This window comes from Canis lupus, chromosome 14 (assembly GCF_003254725.2).
Source record: "Canis lupus dingo isolate Sandy chromosome 14, ASM325472v2, whole genome shotgun sequence".
Taxonomy (NCBI): Eukaryota; Metazoa; Chordata; class Mammalia; order Carnivora; family Canidae; genus Canis; species Canis lupus.
Genome location: NC_064256.1, coordinates 2,834,584 through 2,859,417, shown reverse-complemented (window position 1 = coordinate 2,859,417; position 24,834 = coordinate 2,834,584). Strand labels below are relative to the sequence as shown.

Genomic DNA, 24,834 nt, shown 5'->3' with positions numbered 1-24,834 from the left:
AAAGATTCCATGTAAATTTAATTAGCAATAATCGCGCCTCGGATACACCTCATTGGCTACGATACTGCCACTGTGCAAAGCTCCATGTAAATTTAAATACAGACACTTACTTCACAGAATATGTAGAGTGGCTTTACAATGACTTACAGTTTCACAAGTTGTTTGACAAGCAGTATCAAGAAAAGCAATTTAGACTCGTTAGGTTAAATGTATCCGGTGCTTTGGACCACATGGCTTTTTCAGTGTGCCATCGACCACATGCCACAGTTTTTGCCCTTCAGAAGTGGAGTCAGATGATCATCACACACTAAACAAATAAAAGGAACCAGCATCCTTCCCGCGACAAAAGGAAAATTTAAACTTAGTCATTTGGCCCACAGGATTTCCTACATTTTGCTCCTTTTGAAAATAGCAAATATAAGGACTTAAAAATTATAGGCAACTGATGAATTATTGAAATCTACATCTGAAACTAACAATGTACTATATGTTGGCTAACTGAATTAAATTAAAAAAAAGTAAAAACACTTCTATTCTTGGAAAAAATTTAAAAATAAATACAATTTATGAAGTAAGCAAAGGCAGATCTCAGGGCATTCAGGTAACTTGTGGAAAAATGAGATTTGAGGACAATATGAGGTCAGGGAAAACAAAGACAAGAATCAAAAGAGGATGAAGGGGAAACAACACGGAAGCACAGGCAAACAGGCGTGACAACAACCCGGCACCACCATGGTATGGAATCATAGCTAACAGTACGGGGCAGCCATTTTGTGCCAGGTACTGTTCTAAAAGAAAGATGTGAACCACATAGACTGTTCCTTATTTTTTTTAATGCCCAGCCACGTACTCCAGCTCCAATTAAATATCTCAAACTGATTTTCTGCAACTTTAGTGCTCCTAGGTTGGACGTTCTCCCCATAGGAGAGAGGTTGGAGGAGGAGGAGTTAGAGGAGGTGGCTCTAGCTCAGCAGCTTCCAAAAAAGAGGTGGAAGTGCACAGTATTAGCTAATGAAACTCTCCATCATAGACAGCGCTCCCCGGAGAGACTTCTCTCACCTCTCTTCCCCTCTCCCTCAAATGCCTGCCTGCCAGCCTGCCAGCATCCCCCTCAGCATGTTGTTTTTGGAACTTATTTTCTTATTCTAAGTTCCCATGGTAGTTTTAACTTGACTTTATCTACAGGAACACTGGGGGTAAAGGTCCTCATTCCCAGGGATTGTTCCTGGTTAGCAGACATGCTAGCTTCATGCTGACTGATCATGATCATCTCACGTAGAGAATCGTGGCTCAGAATACAAGTAGTAGCCTATTAAAAATACTTGGTCCTTTAACTATATCAGAAAAATGCATATTTCATTTGAAATAACACACTACAACTCGGTACTTTCTATCTTCCCCAGGTTTAAGAAATTGCTTACGTTATAAAACAAAGCCTCCTTGGAGTGCTTCCCGAATTGTTTGTATAGGGTCTCTTGGAAAATACCCATCCTTGCTGACATCAGAAGTGCAAAAGTCAGTGCCCCAATCCCTAAAAAAAACAAAAAACAAAAATTAGGCTACAAGATACTAGATTTGCTCATTTCCAGATGTTTTCCTAAAGAACACTGACTGTTCTACATATATTACAAGATAGTTGTAGAACATACACAACATTTTTAAAAGAAATGAAGTTCAACCACAGTATACTAACTACCCAGTCCATAATAGTTTGCTCTCTCTCTATATATATACATGTATGTATGTATTTTTTACACTAAAATAGGATCATTATGAATACACAGTTGTATCTCTTGCTTTCTTCACAATCTTTTTCTTGGATTTTCCTTCAAGTCATTCATTAAAATTTTTTCAAAGGTATGAATTAATGGCTCCATGACTCTATCACGTGGAGGGACCATATTAAATGTCTTACAACATGAGAATTAGATTACTTCCAATTATTTCGCCATTAAAATCAATGTACATCCTTGGACATAAATCTTTAAACAAAATGTTGATGATTTCCTTAGGATAAACTTTGCTAAATGAATTAGCGAGTCAAAAGGTACAGACATTTTTAAAACCCAAAACATAAATTTTTCCAGAAAGGCTGTGTCAATTTCTACCATAAACAATTCATACAAAAATGGTTGTCTTCCTGCACCCTCAGCAATGAAAATAATCATTTACTCTCTTGCCTTAAAAAAGTGGACCGAAAATAAAAAGGTACTGCATTTTAGTTTCAATTTGCATTTCTCAGATTCTTAGACTACTGAGTTTGAACGTACAATGATCAGACATTAATTTTTCCCTGTGAATTGTATGTTCATATCCTCTGCAAATTTTTCTTATTGGATAGAGTGTTTTCTAACAGCTCATACAGATCTACGTTAAGAAGAGCAACCTAGGAGCGCCTGGGTGGCTCAGTGGGGTAAGCTTCTGCTTTCGGCTCAGGTCGTGATCCTGGGTCCTGGGATCAAGCCCTGTGTTTGGCTCCCTGCTCTGTGGGGAGCCTGCTTCTCCCTCTCCTTCTCCTTCTGTGCACCACACCCCCCAACATGAATAAATAAATACAATCTTAAAAAAAAAGAAGAAAAAGAAGAAGAAGAGCAACCTAAAGGGATAGTTTCCAAGCCAAGCAACAGGGAGAATGGAGTTTTTGTACTATTTCTCATCCGCTTCATCTTAATCTGGTGCTGCCATCAACTGCACTTGGAAAGAGTTCCACCTCCATAACCTACAACATGAGGTCAAAGCTCTATAGGAGTTGTCTAATTAATTCCACAAAGAGATACTCTTATTTTTAAAAATTCCCTAGGAGATCCTGATGATTAGGCGGGTTTGGGAACACTCATTATGGAACAGCTAGCTTATAAAGAAAATGAATCTAAGACTTAGAAATGAGTCCCCTGGAAATTTACTGCTGCACCTCAGCAGACAGATCATGAAGAAATGGATGACACTTGAAGCACTCGCTCCCAGGGAGAGTGACGGGCAAGCGGACATGTACGTTTCCTTCTAGGCCAGTGGCAGCCAAGGAAACCGTGGCCCCGTGTTGTCATACATACTACCCCAAACATGGACATTGTCTTCTTTTCATGTTCAACACCAAAGTTCAAAGCTAGATGATCCCAGGTGCCTCTCTCTTCGGTGGCATAATCTGTTGAGCCAATGCTTCTTGCCAAGAAACTTGTCCCTCAGGAGAAAACTCAGCAAACAGGACTGCAGAGGCTATTAGCTTTAGTGTAATTACTGTACTTGCCTAGTAGCCACCTTAGAAATGCCTGGAATCCATCATTCTCACTTGAGCTGGACTCGGAAGTCTAGGAAATAAGAAAAAAACACCAGGTACAGAGGCCAAAACTTCACACAAAGTGCTTGGGTACAAAGGAACCCTCTGTGTTACCCACTGACCTCCACTTTTCTCTTGCAGAGACCCGAATCCTTCTATTGCATAAGCATGTGCATGTATTGCATCAATAAAAAGTACTGGGGCCCCCACGGCAAGCAGTGAACATAAAGGATTTGTGAAGTGATTCTTACCACCTGCTTGGCTGACATGAAAGTGCAAATAAATATCCCCACAGACACCAGGGCAATAGAGGTATATTTGAATATGCTGTATCTGCAAAAACAAGAACAGACCACCTTAGGAAAACAAATGCACAGATACGAATTTCCACATGACATTCACAGTTGGATGTTGGGTAAGAGTACAAATCCCCACCATATAGCCAATGGAATCAAGCACATGTAAGTTGTGTGAAAGAATCAGGATGCTGACTGAGGACTGAACACCCCTTCTCAGTGTTGCCTAAATAGTCTGTGGACCAACAGATTGTTTCACCAGAAAATAATAAAAAAAGACATAGAGCAGACATGACATTCCATTCTGCTCAAGAGTTCCAGTGAAAGCCAGACAGGTCTTCACTGGCACCTGTTGCTCTTCCTCTTTAAGGCCCCAAACCTGAGCGTCAGAGACATGCCACGCAAGAGGAAGAATGGAGCATCAGGGACAAGGAGCAGGATTCAATGCTCGGAGCAGGATTCAATGCTCAAGAAATCATTCAACTGTCCATTTTCAAGAGAAGATTTTTTTTTTTTTTTTTGGTAACATCTCTGAATGACATCAATGTTGCTTTTAAATGCTGGCACATAAGTTGGATAAAGGGAGAAATATTACACTAAAAGGACTGCTGGCGGTAAGAACAGTGGCGTTTCATATGAACTAAAACAACCGCATTAACATCCCTCCTGTGCTCTTACTGATAAAAGTGAAAGGCCTCGGGCAAGAATGAAAAGGAATTAAATGGATAGGATGAACCTCCCGAGATTTCCTGTCAAGTACTTTGTACGGTTCTGGTCACATCACCTCATAAGGGGCCAACAGAACTGGCTAGCGGCAGATCTGGGGCCAAGAGCAGGACACCAGACGAGAGAGGGGCAAGGCAGGAAATGATTCAGGCCTAAGAATTAATGAAGGGCAGGCTAAGGTAAGTAAAAAGTTGGTCTTTAAATCCCGGAATGAGGAACCCACTATGGACCAAAGGGACTCTACTCAAGATATGCAAAAGGAGACAGCAACTTACTAATTCATGATATTACATAGTTACCTTAGGGAAATCCCTGCTTTCTGGGTGATACGCACTAAGGAGAGTCACACAGGCTTACGTGGGTAGACTCAAGGGGTCAGACCCAAAACAAGTTCTTCAGGGAAATGGATGTTTAACAAAGGCCCCTGACATTTCAGAGCACTATCAGGAGAATACATTCCTTTCATAATATTATCTTTTGTATCCCTATTATGCACAAAATTAAAGGTTGGAAGGACAGCAGGTCTGTCCCAACATGAATTCTATACCACCAAGAAATGTAGCAGTCACTTCAACGTGACAAACCCGAATGCAGCTGTACTCATTTGGTGAATGCATAAGCCTCAGAAGATAATGGGTTCATGAGCCCAAGCAGGAGGGACAACTGTCCTTCTTATGACACAGCTCTTATTACTTAAAAACTCTAGGTTCCCACACTCTTAATTGACAGCACTTTTTAAGTTGGTCTAGAGTTCTAATACTGGGGCTAGATACTGAATACACAGAAAAGCTGGCATGAGCTTGTGCAGTTGTGATCTTAACATTGAGGGTGAACTTTTCCTGTGAAGTGTTCCAGACAATGTGCTGACTCTCCCCAGCTCCTCTCCTCCCTGGGAGTAAGGGGTAAGGCTCAGAAAGAAGGTAGAAGATCCATACTTTGAGAAAGTATCCCAGATATTTTGGTATTTCCCAACCATATCCTAGAGACCCCCACTGGTGACGGCCACATGGAACAGTCCTGAAAACTTCTTGTTCCATCTCGTTGGCCATTTGGGTCTTCATTAGGAATTTTCTTCCTAATATGGATGATTATCATTAGTTCATCACATTGTGCTGATAAACTCCTTCTAGGATAGCACTGTCCAAGAACTTCCATGAAGCTGAAAATGTTCTGTATCTGGGTTCTCCAACATGGTCGCCACTAGCCACATGTCACTACTAAGCACTTAAAATGTGAGAAACTAATTATTTTATTTTATTTGAAATAACTTAAATTTAAGTGTAAATAATCCCATGTAGCTAGTGGAGACCATATGGGAGAGTGAAGTTCTAGATCAACTGGCTTCGTAGGTTACTATGGTATTAAAGATTCATGATGACAAGAGCTATTTAGTTCTACAGAGAAAATGCTGCTCCAAAGCCATAGGTGGGGCTCCTTACCTGGCCCACTGCCTCAAGATACACAGCACTGCCACAGAGAACACTAAGAAACAAGCTAGATGATCACAAGCAAACTTATCACCACTACGAGAAAAGGAATCCAGCTAATGGACAGGGCTCTGGATATCCTTCTTGTACATAAAATATGAAAGTGTACTGTTTACCTCTTCTTCAAAATGATAATTCCTAGGATCATGTTGGCAATTAGAGAACCCTGTAAAAGGAGACAACAGTAATAGAGGTTTAGTGCACCAGAGAAAGAAAATAATTCAAGATAAATATGAACATGCACAAGCAAGAAAAAGAGCCAGAAAGGAGGTTAGGATGAATAATTAGTAAGCTTCACTTATTCTTATAATGGCAAAAAGTATAAACCATACAAATGTTATGTAAAATAAACCTTCTGAAGATAATGAGAATAAAAATGGTCAATTCTCTAAATATTGGTCAGAGCTGAAATTAAGGCTAGCAGAAACAAATTATACTGTAGATTTAATTTTGTTTAATTTTCCATCAAATTTACAAGAGCTTTTACAAAGCTTTTTTTCCATTAAGCTTTTCCTCATCCCCGGTTTTAATTAATGAAAGAAGGCATGCAGGGATCTTTCTCTTCTCTGGAAAGGTGTCGCTCAATCAGCAAGAGTTTATTGAAAGTCTATTATGTGCTTGGTCTTTGAAAGTCATTTTTGTAATTATAATTAGCTCTGAAAAGTTCCTTTGGGGATAGCACCTTTAGCCCCACAGAAATCTCAAACTACACAGAAATGTTGTAATTCCAACGGTCACCAATTTGCATTCTTCTGCAATCCTAACTACATTCCCCTTGAAGTTTTTCCTGCTCTTCACAGAGTGCTCTGTTCTTATTTATTTATACACAAACTATTTGCAGATCTCCCACCAAACGTGAGAGGAAGAAGAAACCTCTGCTGCTCTGGGACAAACCTTACCTTCAAGAATTTCCCTTTATTTAGGGCACCTGGGTGGCTCAGTTGGTTAAGCATCCGACTCTTGGTTTTGGCTCAGGTCATGATCTCAGGGTGGTGAGATTAAGCCCTGCATCAGGCTCTATACTCAGTGGGGAGTCTCCTTGAGAGTCTTTCCCTCTGCCCCTTGCAGCACTTGAGTGCAGGCACCCAACCCTCTCTAAAATAAATAACCTTAAAAGAATTTCCCCTCATCTCAAAAGTCTCTTGCTTTAAAAAAAAAAAGGGGGGGGGGGGCATCAGAAAAAGAAAGTGTTTATGTACTAGAAGTAAGTGTAATTTTAGGATAGAAATAAAAAGTAATGAGAAATAAGTTAAATAACATTCATAGCAAGCCTGACTATAAAATCAATCAGATGGAGGAAATTAAATGTAAAATCTGTTTCCCAGGGAAATTTCAGCTTTTATTGATCACCCATAAGACTTCAGAGGGATAAAAGTCAACTGTCCACTTTCCTCATTACTGCGCAGATGAAAGCCAACCTTTACTCACACTTTATTTTCTTTCTACTTTTGTCAAGTATTCAATCTACCCACTTAGCTTCATTTCCTAGAGGAACATATGCATGTGAGCCAGCAGCACTTACAGATCTAAATATCATATGCAGGGGCATGGCAATGTTGAGATTCAGGGCATAGTTGTTCACCACGCTGACAGTGAAGAACATGGTTACCATCACGGCATAGTACCTAAAATGCAGAGATCACAGCATATCACACAAAGTCTACTATTTCAAGAAAATCAAGTTTAGAAGGAATAGTCATTTTTGGTTAGAAAGGTATTTTGTTTTAGTCCCTACAGATTAAAAGATTCTAATACTACTATAATGTGAAGTCAATATCAAGCACACATAAAAATACATCCAAAGCCAGACTAACAAACTCCCCTATCTCAAAAGACTTATAAGTATAAAAATTCTGACTTTAAGGGAGTAAGAGTCCTTCTAGGAGAAGCTTGTGTTCTTTCCCTGTGGCTTTAAGATGTAAATATTCAATATTCTACTGGTCTTCTCTAGGAAATCCTTTCTAGTCTATCCCTCTAAAATACAAATTTCAGAGTGGTAATTCTTATCAAGAAAAAACACAAGGGGGAGAGGTCATTTAGAACTTGACTTGCCAGAAGAAATTCAAATCTTAAGTGTCTTCACAAATACTAAACAAAGCTTTAGCCATCTAGACTGATATAGCCTTATTCCATCTACCAGAAAAATAACAGATATTTAACTTTTATCATTATTACCGTAAATCCTGTACCTAACCTATTTCCTGGCAGTAATTTAAAACCTGAAAAAAAATAAAATAAATAAAACCTGAAGCTATAAAGGCTCTCTGTCTGTATGTTCATGTCTATCTATATTTACGTGGTGTAGCTCTGTGGTATTTTCTACTTCTGGGGGGTTCTGCTAAAATTAATTTGTAAAAGCTCTATTTAGTTGGTTTGAAGGCAGGCACTTGTAAGAATTAAGCATTCTGCAATTCTCAAAAAGAAATTAACCCACTTTTCAAGTTCACATGGTTTGAAAAAATATTCAATATAAATGCTAGTTTAAGGTTGATGGCTTAATTAAAACAGACATGTCTTTAGAGTTACCAACACTAAATATGTAACTGTTATTCTAGTTCAGTTTACTAGCCTTCAAACAAGTTCATGTTGTCCTTTATAAGATCTGTCAACAAAAATTAATAGCTTAGGATAATGGCTGACTTCATCTAATATTTAATTTAGTTTTTATAGGTCATCTAAACATAGTTATTAAAGACAAGTAAGTTAAATAGATAAATAAAAGTTCATAAATAAACTTTCAACAATATTTATGTCTACCTAATAGTTTTCTCAATTTCTTTTTGGTTACCTAAAACCTTAAAGTTTTGCTGAGTTAGGTTAAATGATGAATTAAGTTAAATTCATTAGATATCTAGATTATTTCTAGAAGTAGAAAGACCCTAGGCTGACTTCATTCCAGATAACTATCAAATCAACCTAAATACCCCAGAAATTGACCCAAAGACTAGCAGAACAAACTCCAACTAAAGGTGGAGAAGAGGCCACATCAAGGAAGGTGGGAAGTGCAGATACACAGTTTGAGAGAGAAATGACTCCTGGAGCTGTTGTTGCAGAGAAGAGCAAGAGACAGACTAACACACGTGGAGCAACAGAGAAAACAAATCCCCACAGTGATTGGCTTGGAAAGTGAGAGGGGCTGAATTTCGTGAGTTCTTGCAGTCAGTGGAGCTTAAAGCCTGGAGGTCTAGAGGTCAGTGGGTTTCGTTCAGATAGAGCCTTGAGGCACTGGGGCCACTCTTGGAGAGAAGGTAGGGCAAACAGCCTGGGGAAATACAGTGTGTGGCACCAGTGACTTGAAGTGTACCTGGGAGTTCTGCAGGGCCTTGGTTCCAGTGGCAGTGATGAAAGGTCTCATTTCATGAGCAGACCAGTGCACAACTAGCTAAAATGCAGCACATTCAGGCCAGACACCAAACACTGCCCACAAGAGGCAAAGAAAGCCTCTGTAGACAACTGGCCTGAAGGATAAAGTGGCCAAGACACAACAACAGACCACATGCTGTACACATTAGAGATACTCCTTGAAGTGGCAGGGTAAGAGGGGACACTACACTGCAGGGCACTACAGGACCTCTTCTTCATAAGCCATAACCTCAAGAAGAGATGTAGCTGCCTTTCCTAACACAGAGAAACAGGTGTAGAGACTTACACAAAATGGGAAGACAAGAGGAATCTGTCCCAAATGACAGAATAGAAAAAGGCCATGGACAGAGATCTAAGTGAAACAAAAATAACATGCCTGATACAGAATTTAAAGTAATGATCACAAAGATACTCATCAGGCTTGAGAAAAGAGTGGAATACATGAATGAGACCCTTAACACAGAGATAACAACATAGCAGAAATAAAGGGCTCAATAAATGAAACAAGAAACATGCCTGATACAATAAATAGCAGGGTGGAAGCAAAGGAATGAATTAATGACCCAGAGGATAGAGTAATGTAATGTAATCAAGATGAACAAAACAGAAAAATGAATTATCCAAAATGAGAACAGACTTAGGGAACTCAGTGACTCCATAAAACATTGTAACATTTGCATTACAGGTGTCCTACAAAAAGAGAAAGAAAAGAGGGCAAATAAAGAAAATTTATTTGCAGAGATAATAACTGAAAAGTTCCCTAATTAGAGGAAGAAAACAGATATGCCATATCCAGGAAGCATGGGAAATCCCCAACAAAATCAACAAAAGAAGTTTCACACCAATATATATTGTATTAAAATGGCAAAACACAGTGATAAAAAAAAAATTTTAAAGCAGCAAGATGAAAGAAGACAGTTACATATTAGGGAAACCCCTATAAAGCTATCAAGGGATTTTTCAGCAGAAACTTTGCAAGCCAGAAAAAAGTGGCATGATACATTCAAAGTGCTGAATGGGAAAAATCTGCAGCCAAGAATACTCTATCCAGCAAAGCTATCACTCAGAATAGAAGGAGAGATAAAGAGTTTCTCAGATGAACAAAAACTAATGGAGTCTGTGACCATTAAATCAACCCTGCAAGAAATATTAATGGGGACTCTGAGTGGAAAGGAAAGACCAAAAATGACAATATGAAGGTAGAAAACACAAGAGCAGTAAAAACTAGTATTTCTGTAAAATATCAGTCAAGGTACTCACAAAATAAAAAGATGTAATACATGACACCGTATACCTAAAATGTGGGGAAGCGAGGGGTAAAGAATAGGTTTAAATTTAAACAACCATCAACTTAATATGGACGGCTATATGCAGAAAATGTTATATATACATACAAACCTAGTTTGAGAGAGAAATGACTCCTGGAGCTGTTGTTGCAGAGAAGAGCAAGAGACAGACTAACACACAAATCAAAATCCAGTAATAAATATGCAAACAATAAAGAGAAAGAAATCTAAATATATCACGAAAGAAAACCAGCAAACCATGAAAGACAAGGATCAGCAAAAGTCTTCAGAAACAATCAGAAAACAAGTAATAAAATGGCAATAAATATGTATCTATAAATAATCACTTTGAATTTAAATGGACTAAACACTCCACTCAAAAGATATAGGGCGACAATATATATAAGAAAAACAAGACCCATCCAGATGCTGTCTACAAGAGATTCATTTTAGACTTAAAGATATGCACAGATTGAAGTGAAGGGATGGAGAAACATTTATGCAAATGGATGTCAAAAGAAAGCTGGAATATTAATACTTATATCAGACAAACTAGGCTTTAAAACAAAGACTGTAAAAATAAATAAATAAAAACTATAACAAGAGACAAAGACAGTAAATAGTAATAATAGTAATAATAATAATAGTAATAACGGACAGTAAATAGTAATAATAGTAAATAGTAAATAATACTAAAAATAGTAATAATAGAATCTAACAAGAAGAAATAACAATTATAAATACTTATGCAACCAACATGGGAGCACCCAAATACATAAAACAGTTGATAACAAACATAAAGGAACTAATTCATAATAATACAGTAATAGTAGGGGACTTTAACACCTTACTTATATCAATAGATAGTTTAAACAGAAAATCAACAAGGAAACAATGGCCTTCAAAGACACACTGGAACAGATGGATTTAATGGATATATCCAGACCATTCCATCCTAAAACACAGAATACATATTCTTTTCAAGTACACACAGACATTCTTCAGAAAAGATCACATATCAAGGCCACAACGCAAGCCTCAACAAATTAAAAAAGACTATTCGAAAAGAATCCAATGGTATGGTACTAAAAGCCAGCTACAAGAAAAAATCTGGAAACGTCACAAAAACATGGGGGTTAAATAACATGCCACTAAACAACGAATGGAATCAATCAGGAAATAAGAAATTAAGAAGCACACAAAAACAAATGAAAATGAAAACACAATGGTTTAAAATGGTGTGTAACAAAAGCAGTTCTAAGAGGGAATTTTATAGCAATACAGGCCTACCTCAAGAAGCAAGAAAAATCTCAAATAACATATTACACCTAAAGGAGCTAAAAAAAGAACAAATGAAGCTTAAAGAGAGCAGAAGAAGTAATAAAGATTAGAGCAGAAATAAATGATGTAGAAATTAAAAAGACAATAGAACAAATCGAAACCAGGAGCTGGTTCTTTGAAACAATAAAATTGATAACTCTCTAGCCAGACTTATCAAAAAGAAAAGAGAAAGGAACCAAATAAGTAAAATCACAAATGGGAGAGGAAAAACGACAAACACCACAGAAATACAATTATAAAAGAATATTATGAAAAACTATATGCCAACAAACTGGACAACGTAAAAGAAATGGATAAATTCCCAGGAACCCATAAATTACAAAAACTATCAATACTATCAATAAACAGATCAATATTAATAATTTAAAAACTCCCAACAAACAAAAGTCCAGAACCAGATGGCTTCACAGGGACATTTAAAGAAGAGTTAACATTTATTCTTCTCACACTAGTTAGTGACATATCTGATAAAGAGCATCCAAACACATAAACAACTTATAAAACTCAACACTCAAAAAACAAATAAACCAATTAAAAATGGGCAGAGGACATGAACATTTCTCCAAAGACAACATACAAATGGCCAACAGACAATGAAAAAATGCTCAACATCACTGATCACCAGGGAAATGCAAATCAAAACTGCAATGAGGTATCACCTCACACCTGTCAGAATGCCTAAAAATCAACACAAGAAACAACAAGTGTTGGTGAGCATATAGAGAAAAAAGGAACCCTCATGTACTGTTGGGGAATGCAAACTGGTGCAGTCACTGTGGCAAACAGTATGGAAGTTCCTCAAAAAGTTAAAAAAAGAACTACCCTATGATCCAGTAATCACACTACTGGGTATTTACCCAAAGAATACAAAAGCACTAATTCAAAGAGATACATGCACCCCTATGTTTATAGCAGCATTATCTACCATAGCCAAGATATGGAAGCAGCCCAAGTGTCCATCAACTGATGAATGGATAAAGAAGATGTGGTATCTATATATATCAGAATATTTTTCAGCCATAAAAAGAATGACATCTTGCCATTTACAATGACATGGATAGAGCTAGAGTATAATGCTAAGTAAGTCAGAGAATGGATATACCACATGATTTCACTCATACGTGGAATTAAAAAAAAACACATAAATAACCAAGGGGAGAAAGAGAAAAACTAAGAAACAGACTCTTCACTATAGAGAACAAACTGGTGGTTACCAGAGGGGTGGGGGTGGAGGGATGAGTGACTTAGGTGACAGGGTTTAAGGAGTGCACCTGTCACGATGAGCACAGGGTGATATATCAAGTGCTGAATCACTATATCATACATGTAAAACTAATATAATGCTGTACGTTAACTAACTGGAAGTAAAGCAAAGACTGACAACAAATCTAGATAATTTCCAAAAAAGACAAAATGCTAAACCGTTAATTATTAAACTAAATTTATCTACTTTTGGTTTATTACAGAGAAACTAAAATATTTGGGTATGTTAATACTCCACTGGAAAATTTTAAAAGGGATGTGCTTTTAAAATTTTTGAAATGTATTCATAAAATTCAAGTTCAAAAAAATGCTGGTAACACTGACAGCCCCCCAATAGCTTACTTCTTAGTTTTCATAGAAATTAAGGTTTCTCAGGATTAAGAATTCTAATTAATAGAGGGCGTCTGGGTGGCTCAGTGGTTGAACATCTGCCTTCGGCTCAGGTTGTGATCCAGGGTCCTGGGATCGAGTTCTGCATCAGGGTCCCTGCAAGGAGTGTCTGCTTCTCCCTCTGCCTGTGTCTCTGTCTCTCTCTCTCTCTGTATCTCTTATGAATAAATACATAAAATCTTAAAAATGAAGAATTCTAATTAATATGTAATTAAAGCTAGTAGAAATAATAAGGAAAATATCCCTGTATGGCAGGAAAGTAGGATGTGTTTTTAGGAAACAAAGCAGTGAGAAATAGAGCTAGTTTAGCCAGGGCGCAGGAGCCCAAGAACACCTGGCTCCAGGGGTCCTAAACAGACCAGGTTTGGCCGTTGGCCGCTCACAAAATCTGAAGGAAGAAAAAAGAGTGGTGGTGAAACAAGGAATTTATTTCAGTGAGGCCAACATCCAGAAGATAGGGGACTAACATCTGAGAGACTGTGTCTAAAGTGCCAAAAATACTTCCAGGTTTATATTTAAGAAAATGTGGAGCAAAGGTACACGATATGTACACATAGACAGTGAAAGTCAAATTAACCATTGTCTTCAGGTCAGTCATGGACAGGACCTTGCTAGCCCAGGGCAGTTCCTACTACTCGAGGGGGTAGCTTCCATTCCCATCACAGGATGCTTTGCCCTCATGGTCTTCAGCCTGAGCCAAGAGACAAGCTGGAAAGAAGAACCGGACTAGAATGTCTGAGGTCAAAATGGAGGCAGCCAAAGTCCTCTTTCAATACACTTTTTGTTAAGGGGAAAAAAAGTAATTTTGTTCTAAAATGAGGTTGGTTGTTTAAAGGGAAAAAAACATAGAACAAAACTGGGATGCAGAGGGGGAAAAAAGTAGCAGGTTTGTGGAAAGATAATCTTTAAACAAGAAGTTTCATGTGTGGTCAAACTGATTACGATTAAAATAAATTTATTTTTAAAAATGAGTTTTATTTTTTTTAATTTTTATTTATTTATGATAGTCACAGAGAGAGAGAGAGAGAGAGGCAGAGACACAGGCAGAGGGAGAAGCAGGCTCCATGCACTGGGAGCCTGACGTGGGATTCGATCCCGGGTCTCCAGGATCGCGCCCCGGGCCAAAGGCAGGCACTAAACCGCTGCGCCACCCAAGGTTCCCTAAAAATGAGTTTTAATATCAAAAGTAAGCTAGTGGAAAAGTAGAATTTGGTTTTATCTCTATTAAAAGGACAAGATTTTCTTAGGCTTTTGGTCTCATTTGGCTAAGACTGTAAAAATCTCTTTCACTTTTTAAGTATTAGATTTTGTGGTAATCTGTGATCCTATTTAGGTAAGAACTTTAAAACCTTTTTAAAAAATATTTTTGACTGGGACTCCTGGGTGGCTCAGTCAGTGAAGCGTCTGCCTTCGGCTCAGGTCATGATCCCAGGGTCCTGGGATCCAGCCCCACAATAGGCTTCCTGCTCAATGGGGAGTCTGCTTCTTCCACTTCCTCTGCCCCTCTCTCCCTGCACTCTCGCTGTCTCTCAACTAAATACATCAAATCTTTAAAAAAAAATTTTTTTAGTAACTTCCTCAAATTTTTTTTTTTAATATTTTTTTAAATTTATTTATGACAGTCACACAGAGAGAGAGAGAGAGAGGCAGAGACACAGGCAGAGGGAGAAGCAGGCTCCGTGCACCGGGAGCCTGACGTGGGATTCGATCCCGGGTCTCCAGGATCACGTCCTGGGCCAAAGGCAGGCGCCAAACCGCTGCGCCACCCAGGGATCCCCCTCAACCAAATTATAAGTGAAGTTTTTTGACCCAAACATTCCAAAGGACCTGTTAAATGAATGAAGCCATTTGATGTGTAAATTACATGGAAAACACTGTCAAAAAAATAACACCAAGCCTTCATATTGTATTTGTAAGACTGTGGCACATGTGGATAAAGTCCATTCTGCTTCTGCAAAAATAGCCCCTCACTGCCAGATTTTGTTGTCTCAATGTCCTTATAACACAGCAACCTCTGAAATTTAAACAACCCTTTATTTCAAAATAGAAAAAAATCTAACTGTGCCCCCCCTAACTTTTCACAGATAAAATAAGACACTTCATTGGTCGACTTCCCTAAATTTACGTTGTTGAGTTAGAAAGGGCCTATCAGGGTGCCTGGTGGCTCAGCCAGTTGGGTGCCCAACTCTTGATTTCAGCTCAGGTCATGATCTCTGGATGGTGAGAATGAGCCCTACATCAGGCTCCACATTCAGTGGGGAGTCTGCTTGAGATTCTCTCCCTCTGCGTGCCCCCTCTAAAATAAATAGATCTTTTTTTTAAGAAAAGGGGAGGGGGTCTACCAGAAGACATTCATGATTCAGAATTCACTCCTTTTGACAGGTCCCTATTTCCCAAATAACAGAAGAGCTATTATCTATTAGCTGACAAAGGAGGTGCCTGTGCTGTGGCCAATACCACCTGGTGTGCCTGGACAGGACACATGGGGACGCTGAAACTCAGGTAAGATCACAGAACAAGTCACTGGGCTTAAAAGGTGACTCTTCACAGAGTCTTGGACTCGTTTGATTTTGATTGGTCTGGGTCTTGGGGACAATGGTTCTAAAGTGCACTCCAAATACTGGGATTTATCCCACTTATGGTAATGATAATAATCTCTCTGGTGCATTGTATTCTTGCACAACCCTGAAATACATGTAGGCGCTAACCATCAAGCAAACGATCTCCCTAAAACTGGAACATCTAGGAACAAAATAACCAACTTAAGGAGTGGTAATCTGAAGTTGTGACCTGTGAATACTACAGAGGTTAAGGAAAAAGGTTACAATCTATGGATATCACACAAAGGAACAACAGAAACTTAAAGAACTTCAGGGCAGTAACTGGAGAGTGGTGCTAAGGCCTTCCTTACATGTTTATCACATCTCTCAGTGGAGCTGAGAGTCTGACTGAAAGGGGGTAGTGCTCAAAAGAAAACCACAGGCCCCAAATTGTGCCACTTAGGTTAACAACCCAACTCATTAAACCAAGACTTTATTCCTCCTCCCACCCAATGTCACCTTTAACCAGCCAACGTAGAATTCCCTGATCAACACTGAGGAATTTTCTGATAGACCCCCTTCTGCTCTCCTTTTGAGGTGACCTCACCTAAACAATGCATATCTTGCTAATAAATTCCTTTCTTCTTTTTTTTTTTTTTAATGCTCTCTGCCTTGAAGAGCCTTTCCCTTCTTTAGCTGAGGTAGAGATCTTCTATTCTTGGTAGATGGATACTGCCTGATTCATGAATCATCTACTAAAACCACTTAGATCTTCAAATTTACTCAGTTGACATTTTTTTTTTTTTAACACCAAGAACAGCTATTTCACAGCTTCTAAAATACTACAAGGTTTCTTGCCAAATTTTCTTAAAACAATGCCATTCGGAGATAGAGTTCATGAAGGCCTTACGGAATAATGAATTCCAACTATTCCACGTTGCGCCTACATAGAATGGCCTAGAAATTGTTCCTCGGGATGAATGGCATTTCCATGATGTCAAGATTTTGACTGCAACTTCACAGATAGAAAATAAAATAGCCAGCACCATGGGACACACATGGAGTTAGAAGTTTTGGGGCAAGATCCCGGGGAGCCTCAAAGGGCAGGTTAGGGAGCTGGGCTCCTCTCTGAACCTACTGGTGACCCCTGAGTGCTTGTGAGAGGGGGATGTCACAATACAACAGTAGGAAGTCAAAACACAGGGATGGAGGGGTGGCATGGGAGGCAAGAAGCCAGCCAGCTAGGATACCTTATAAAAGTTAATGGTTGAGAGTGAATGGATTCCTGAATTGTGCTAGTGGCAACCTGAATGGAGACAGTGGGAAGAGGGGGAAAAGGGTCAGAGGAATCAAAAATGTGTGAGCCGTGTCCTTGTTCTGTGCCAGTGCCATACTGTCTTGATGACCACAGCTTTGTAATATAGCTTGAAACCTGAAATCGTGATGCCTTCAGTTTTGTTCTTCTCTTTCAGGACTGCTTTGGCTATCAGGGACACATAGATCATTGGAGCAGAATAGAGAATCAAGAAATGGACCCACAACTATGTGGTCAATTAATACTCAAAAAGCAGGAAAGAACAGCCAATGGAAAAAAAGAGTCTCTTCAACAAATGGTGTTGAGAAAACTGGAGAGCAGCATGAAGAAGAATGAGATTGAACCACTTTCTTACACCATACACAAAAATAAATTTAAAGTGGATGAAAGACCTAAATGTAAAACAGGAAACCATCAAAATATAAAGGAGAAAATAGGCAGCAGCCAACCTCTTTGACCTTGACCATAGCAATTTCTTACTAGACTTGTCACCAGAGGCAAAGGAAACAAAAGCAAAAATGAACTATCGGTAATTCCTCAAGATAAAAAGCTTCTGCACAGCAAAGGAAACAGTCAACACAACTAAAAGGCAACCTACAGAATGGGAGAAGATATTTGCAAGTGACATATCTGACAAAGGGTTAGTATCCAAGATCTATAAAGAACTTTTCAAACTCAATGCACAAAAAAACCCAAACAATCCAGTTAAGAAATGGACAGAAGACACGAATAAATACTTTTCTAAAGAAGATATCCAGATAGCTAACAGACACATGAAAAGATGCTCAATATCTTTAATCAGGGAAATACAACCAAAATCACGATGAGATACCACATCACATCTGTCAGAATGGCTAAAATTAACAACGTAAGAAACAACAGGTGTTAGTGAGGATGTGGAGAAAGGGAATCCTCTTGCACTGTTGATGGGAATGAAAACTGGTACAACTACTCTGGAGAACAGTATGGAGATTCCTCAAAAACTTAAAAACATGGCTACCCTATGATCCAGTAACTGCACTACAAGATATTTACCCAAAGGATACAAAAATACAGATTTTCAGAGGTACATGCACCCCAATGTTCATAGCAGCATTATCAACAATAGCTGAACTATGGAGAGAGCCCAAATGTCCATCAACTTATGAATGGATAAAGATGTGGTAAATATATGCAATGGAATATTACTCAGCCATTCAAGAGAATGGAATCTTGCCATTTGCAACCACGTAGATGGAGCTAGAGTGTATTATGCTAAGTAAAATAAGTCAGTAGGAGGAATACTAAATACCACATGATCTCACTCATATGTGGAATTTAAGAAACAAAACAGATGAACACATGGAAAAGGGTGGGGGGGGGAAGAGAGGGAAGCAAAACATAGGAAGACTCTTAACAATAGAGAACAAACCGAGGGCTGATGGAGGGAGGTGATTGCAGGATGGGCTAGATGAGTGATGGGCATTAAGGAGGGCACTTGTCATGAGCACTGGGTGTTGCATGTAAGTGATGAGTCACTGAATCTACTCCTGAAACCAATATTGCACTGTATGTTAACTAAAATTTAAATAAAAATTTGAAAATAAAACAATAGAGCAATTAAAAAAAAAAAAAAAAAGAGGCTCCTACCATGATGTAAATGCTGGTCTAGGAAGCAGAAAGTTTTACACAGATATTAAAGCTAATGAAAAACCTATTCAGAATACTGAGCATCATGCTGGGAAATTTAAAAGCCCAAGATTAATAACAAAATTCAACCAGATTTTCTGTAGCAGGCTACTCAAGAATGTTGCAAAAGAACACCAACCACTATGAGCCCTCACCAGTCTTTGAATAGGGTCACACCAGGAATATCCATATCAAAGGGATTAAGTGACCTGATCTTACTACAAACTCACAGTTGGATTCATTACACTTTTATTTCAAGTTCTTCTCAGCAAGAATGCTGAATTTTCAATACACTGTTTATTAGAAGAACTGTCTTGTTTTCTATTTGGCCCCCTGAGTACAGTTATGCAAATTTAGACTAATGGGTAGAGGTTTGGAATCAACAATTTTGCCTTAGCTTGCCATTCACTTTCTTTTAATTGAGAGGAAATGCACATAACATAAAATCAACCATTTTAAAGTGAACAATTCAGTGGCATTTAGTGTAACACAAGGCTGCATAAGCACCACTTGTTTATTCCCCAAAACCATTCATTTTTAAAAGGGAACAAGAATACCACTCTTAGTGCTTTTGACAACTTTACCAACATGAGGCTAGCATACATAACTATTAAAAAACATTGTGGTCACACTAAGCCTTTGACCAACCGTGTATTACACACATACACAATGTTGTCTCTGTTATAATTATTGTGTTGCAGTGGGAATTTTATTCTAAAAATAGGCTCCCTGGGGTTTTACAACATATTAAATTCAGAAATTGAATTACATTATTGTACTAATATCTTTTACACAGATCATATAAAAGGATGTCTCATACTCCTTTTATCTCGGTACCAGAAAAGCCCTGAACTTCTTAAAAAACAAAAACAAAAAACGGCTAAAGGAGACTTCAATGTGCCATACCTTATTGGGATCGCTGGCCGCTTCCTTCCCAAATCAGCTTCAAAGAGAAAGCCTTCCACAGCAATAAATAAAAATTGTGCAAATGTCACAATGTTCCCGCATCCTGGATGCTTCCTGTGTAGTAAATATCAAAAAGGCAAATAAGGTACAAAAAGTTGAGATAAAGGGCACCAAGACTTGTTATACTGAGAATCTGAAGTAACAGGGAATATTGATTTCTATTACCCACTGACCTTTATCTCAGATCTCATATCCCATGGATCACACACGACTATCAACAGAGCTCACAGAGAAGAATCCAAGCTTATTTCACCCTTTCCTAGGTGTAGCAGGCCAGGAGTAAGAATCACGCCAATAACACTCGTTGTCAGAACTACGATACAACTTTTCTAGTCAACTTGGGAAGTTGATGGTATGTACCTGGGATATGCACTTCATCTACAGGGCTTCAGTCAGGTTACTAGTCAGCTTCAGCAGCAAAGCCCAAGCACAACAATATGCTCAGGTCTCCTGGAATGTTCACATAGCCTCCTGCCCCAGAGCCACCAAAACTACTGTCAATAGAAGACATGGACCCATTGTTGGTGACTGGAACATCACTTAGATAAGGTTCCCATGGGGGCAACAACTGATTCTTGGGGTGGGGAGATGCATGCTGTATTTCTAAGTATCAAGCACATGAAAGAATATAAAATGTATCTGTGGAAGGGTGATTAGGAAAAAAGTGTCTAGAGACAAAGGTCTTTGACAGGGTTAAGTCGAGATAAGGAGCAATAATAATAACCACGGTGGTTAAAATTACACAATGGCAGGCAGGATCCAGTTTTCTAGAATGGAAGTGTGAGAGTGGAAGTTAATTACCCTATCTATATCCTGTTTACTTATCTTTAAAATGAGAACAGTATTAGTGCTTGTCTCGATGGTTTCTTGCAGAGTAAATAAGCCAGTCCCTGGAAAGTACTCCATAGTGTGCCACGGAGGGGGAAAAAAGGTAAAGACTAGAACATCAGGATCTTGCACACTGGAAGGTCTTCAATTAAAGTATAGTAACCCTTTAAAGACATTTATCTTGACCTTTTTTTCTCACCTATAAAAAGGTGATAAATTTTTAATTCTGGAGTGAGGATTCAATGAGAAAATGTCAAGTGCCAATCACAAGGCTTAGCCCAAATGCGGTTCAACAAGCTTCTTTGCTTCCCACCCAGTTTCTCTTTACCAATAGATTAAGGCAATTCAACTGAAGAACAATTATGGAGAACCTACCAAGTGTAAAGTTAGGTGCTAGGGAGCTCCCACTGTGGTGACCGATGATCCCTGAACCCTTAAGGAGATGACAACGTAATGAGGGCGATAAACATGGGGTATGAAACAGTAAGAACCTGGGGCGACACAGGGAAGGTCAGGGGACCGACCACGTCCAATTCATCTTCGTGCCCCACATTTTGGGCGCAGTATCCAGCCACTCAAGCGGCTGAATGAATATAAGGGTGCCTCACTTTAAGGAAATAGGACTTCAAATATTAGTATTGTGTGAAAGATAAAAAGAAACCATTTATTTCTAAAAATGATTCACTTTACAAGTGTATTTCTCACAGAATTTTTTAAAACGCATAATAATTTTTAATTTTATCTTTATTTGTATTTTTACAGAGGTAGTTATTATGCCCATTGCACTGCTAAAGACACTGAGGCATGTCAGTGACTCAGGTAAGTCTCCCAGAGCTACAGGGCACTGACTCAGGTAAGTCTCCCAGAGCTACAGGGCAAATAAGTGATGTCTGCAGGCTCCCTTATATAACTGTTTACAATTCAGTGGTTTTTAGTATTTTCAGAGTTGTGCAGCTTACCATTTTAGGGTATCCCCCAAAGAAATCCCATACCCATCCGGGTCCCTCTCCATTGCCTCCTCCCTCCTCCCTTGACAACCCTATTCTACTTTGTCTATTCCCATAGGATTTAAAAATATCCCTAATGTACTCACATAATTAAATTTTTTGTTAAAGTCATTTTAGAGAGCTCTTTTGGGGAACACGCTGTTGTATGGCTACCAATGGAACTATTTGTTTTAACTTGAGTAATTCATTTTAAAACTTCAGTATAAAAGCTTGTGGGTCCTTTTCTCTAAATCACTTGTTTCCTTGAACTTTAACTTCTTAACAATTATAATCAACTGCAAAGTTTCTTTTACTTTGAATTCTCTTTGTCAAGAATTCAAATTTTTACTTGAAAGACAAGCAAATTTGAAGAAGTTTATGCCTTCTGTAGTTCTCCAGATTTAGGAAACTTCCTTGAGTCAACATTATACACTTGATTGTGAAATAAAATAGGAAAAAGAAAATGTTTCAGATTGCTTTCCTGACGTAAGACACACACTACCTTGGCTAGCTAGTTAGCTGGTGTGTGCGCATCTTGTTTCCAAGCTCTTTCAGGAAGGACATCAAGGAATCCATTCATGACTTCATGTCTGTTCTGTATGGCTGGGTGGTGCTTTTTATTATAGGTCCCAATTACAGATATAAAAATCAGAAAGAAAAACCTAAATCTGTTTTCCAATTTGGGGGAAATGGATAAAAATGTTTCCTTCTCCCTACAAGTCACTCTACCATTTCCATTTATATTTAGCGTTCTAGTTGGCACTTATTAGGGCACATAATGGTTCCAAGGAAGCCATATGAGAGCACAGTTCCTGCCCTACAAAAATTTACGAGCTTTCCACTGTAATGTCCCATGATAAAGTCAAAATTTATGAGGAGGCCAAATCTACAAAGAACCTTAAAGACCATCTGGTCCAACCTGCTCTTATTTTATTGATCTTTTAACAAGGTATGTTGTGAGTTGCCCAAGCAAATCAGGAAAAAGCTGCTATTCAGTCTGGTGTACACCAGTCACTAAATTAATAAATGCATCCCTCCATCACTTTATGAAAACCCATTGCTGTATGCAAAAAGCTAGATTTACAAAAAAAAAAAAAAAAAAAAGGAGGATTTATTTATAAATTCTTCCAACTGTTCTACATAGAAGCTGCTATATTTCACCAAAACATTCCATAATGTTAGATTTATCACGACTTTTCAGGAGTAGCTCGTTAATACAAGGTTTACCCGTACTGAAACAGAAGTTGTTAGAAGAGGAAGTCAATGTGCTTCAGGTGCTTTGCGCCTGGATTTTATGGAATCCTTCAAAACCCTGTGAGGCTGGAGCCACCACCTGCACCTTTCAACTAATTTAGCCAAGAGCCCCACTTGGTAAGGAGAGCTTTCAGGTGCTAGCATATGATGATGTTATACAGCCTTTGGCATGATTTAATTTAATGGCATATTCAACGCAAGTATTATATTTATATGTATTTATAATATAACATTATTCTCTGACCTCCATTTCCATGGCTGCCCCAATCGTACCACTTTTCTAATATTTTTAAATCCATTTCCAAAGTGATCTTCCTTTGAAGTGTACCAGACTGACAACGGGATGCTTTTTTTTTTTTTTCCTTCCATTTTTAAACCTCTCTCCACCTACTCCCAAAATAAGTGACGGATCTTCATCAACACTTTCTGCATAAGATTTCAAGCTCTGTAAGAGCAAAAATTAACCCACACCCTGAGCAGACTGATTGCTTCAGAATGACTAATCGATGGTAACGGAAGGCAAAACACAGTTCTAGCGGGCTGCACGTGAGGAGCTGACCAAAATTCTGCGGGCGGCTTACGTTCAAAAATAACAAGGAGGTTGCAAAAGGCGCCGGACTAGCCCTGCCACCTCACCTAACTTCTTGGGACCTGTTTCACTTTCAGTAAAGAGACTGTAACTCCTGGCCTGTTTGGTACACAAGATTGTTCTGATAAGCCTGAAATCTTACGCTCTTACACAGCTTGAAACATTGGGCAGAAATCCTATGAAGGCCCTGGAATGTCATACCGTGTTATAAACATATATACATGACCTTATGACACAGGGCACTAGATGACCCCACGGACAGTTTACTCCTCAGCCCAGAGCAGCTAAATGAAAAGGATGCCCAAGCCAAGACTTGGCAGTTTGGGTCCGAGCCTGTGCTGGTCCGCCTGTCGTCTCTCAGTGGCTGACCTCTGCACGCTACTCTGCATTGAGTGCCGCCTCTGTGAAGCCAACCTCGCTGCCCTCTGGGGAAGTGTCCCGACCAGCCCGAAGTCATACGGCGACACCTCGAAACGCACGCTTCTCAACCTAGGGGCTGTGCCGTCGGAAGGCCGAGTTCCGGTCTCGGTCAAGGGGCCAGGCTCCGCACTGGACTGAGAATCCGTCCCACGCCGTCGGCGGGAGGTACGCCTGGGTCAAGTCCATCTCAAGGCCAACAGCACAGATGCCTTGGCGGCCACCTGAATGAAACCTTGTCCTCGGCGAGTACCACATCCTCTGCTCAAGCCCGGATGCGGCAGGAACGCGATGCAGGCAAGAGCCGCAGGAACGCTGGGTGCTGCTGCCACGAGCCCCCGGCCCACCCGGCCCACCCGGCCCACCCGGCCCACCCGGCCCACCCGGCCGACGGGGGCCCGGCCCAGGGAACCCTCTGCAGGCTTCAATGCGGCGAGGGCGGCGAGGGCGGCGGACGCCCGCGTCGCCCTCCGGGGATGCCGGGTCCCCAGCGGCCGCGCCCCGCCCCGCCCCGCGCCGGTCACTCACCGGGCCAGGAGCTCCAGGAAGACGACATTGCTGCAGCAGCCTGCGAACACCAGGCCCACCGCGAGGGCCGGGCGCATGGCCGGAGCGCGGGAGGAGGCGCCCGCCTAGACCGCCACCCCAGCAAGCCGCGCCGCCGCGTCCCCCGCGCGCACGGAGCATCCCCGCCGGGCCGCCGCCGCCGCCGGCTCCCTTTCCCCCGCGGCGGCCACCAACGCAGCCGGCCGAGGCGCTGTAGTTCGCAGTCCGCCTGGGCCCCATTCATCCGCGGGGGCGTCCCGGCCGGGGCCAGACTACATGTCCCAGGGCGCCGCGCGCCC

The 24,834-nt window shown here is 39.9% G+C and overlaps 1 protein-coding gene and 1 pseudogene across 5 annotated transcripts in view; both read right to left on the bottom strand.

Moving 5' to 3' along the window:
• On the bottom strand, positions 1 to 82 carry LOC112675142 (U4 spliceosomal RNA; annotated as a pseudogene).
• SLC35B4 (solute carrier family 35 member B4) overlaps positions 1 to 24,657 on the bottom strand; it is a 45,548-nt gene extending 20,891 nt beyond the window's left edge. The window contains exons 1-7 of one of the 5 annotated variants that reach the window (XM_025471708.3): positions 24,518 to 24,657; positions 19,856 to 19,969; positions 7,306 to 7,408; positions 5,900 to 5,949; positions 3,526 to 3,607; positions 3,245 to 3,305; positions 1,422 to 1,531 (exon numbers count right to left, since the gene is read on the bottom strand). In XM_025471708.3, the coding sequence (XP_025327493.1) occupies positions 1,422 to 1,531; positions 3,245 to 3,305; positions 3,526 to 3,607; positions 5,900 to 5,949; positions 7,306 to 7,408; positions 19,856 to 19,969; positions 24,518 to 24,594 (597 nt within the window). In that variant the 5' untranslated portion in view covers positions 24,595 to 24,657. Of the gene's footprint in view, positions 1 to 1,421; positions 1,532 to 3,244; positions 3,306 to 3,525; positions 3,608 to 5,899; positions 5,950 to 7,305; positions 7,409 to 19,855; positions 19,970 to 23,227; positions 23,902 to 23,941; positions 24,295 to 24,517 lie in introns of those variants that run through there. The other 4 variants (XM_049093460.1, XM_049093462.1, XM_049093461.1 and 1 more) reach the window with 4 other exon arrangements.
• Between the last annotated feature and the right edge of the window lie 177 nt (positions 24,658 to 24,834).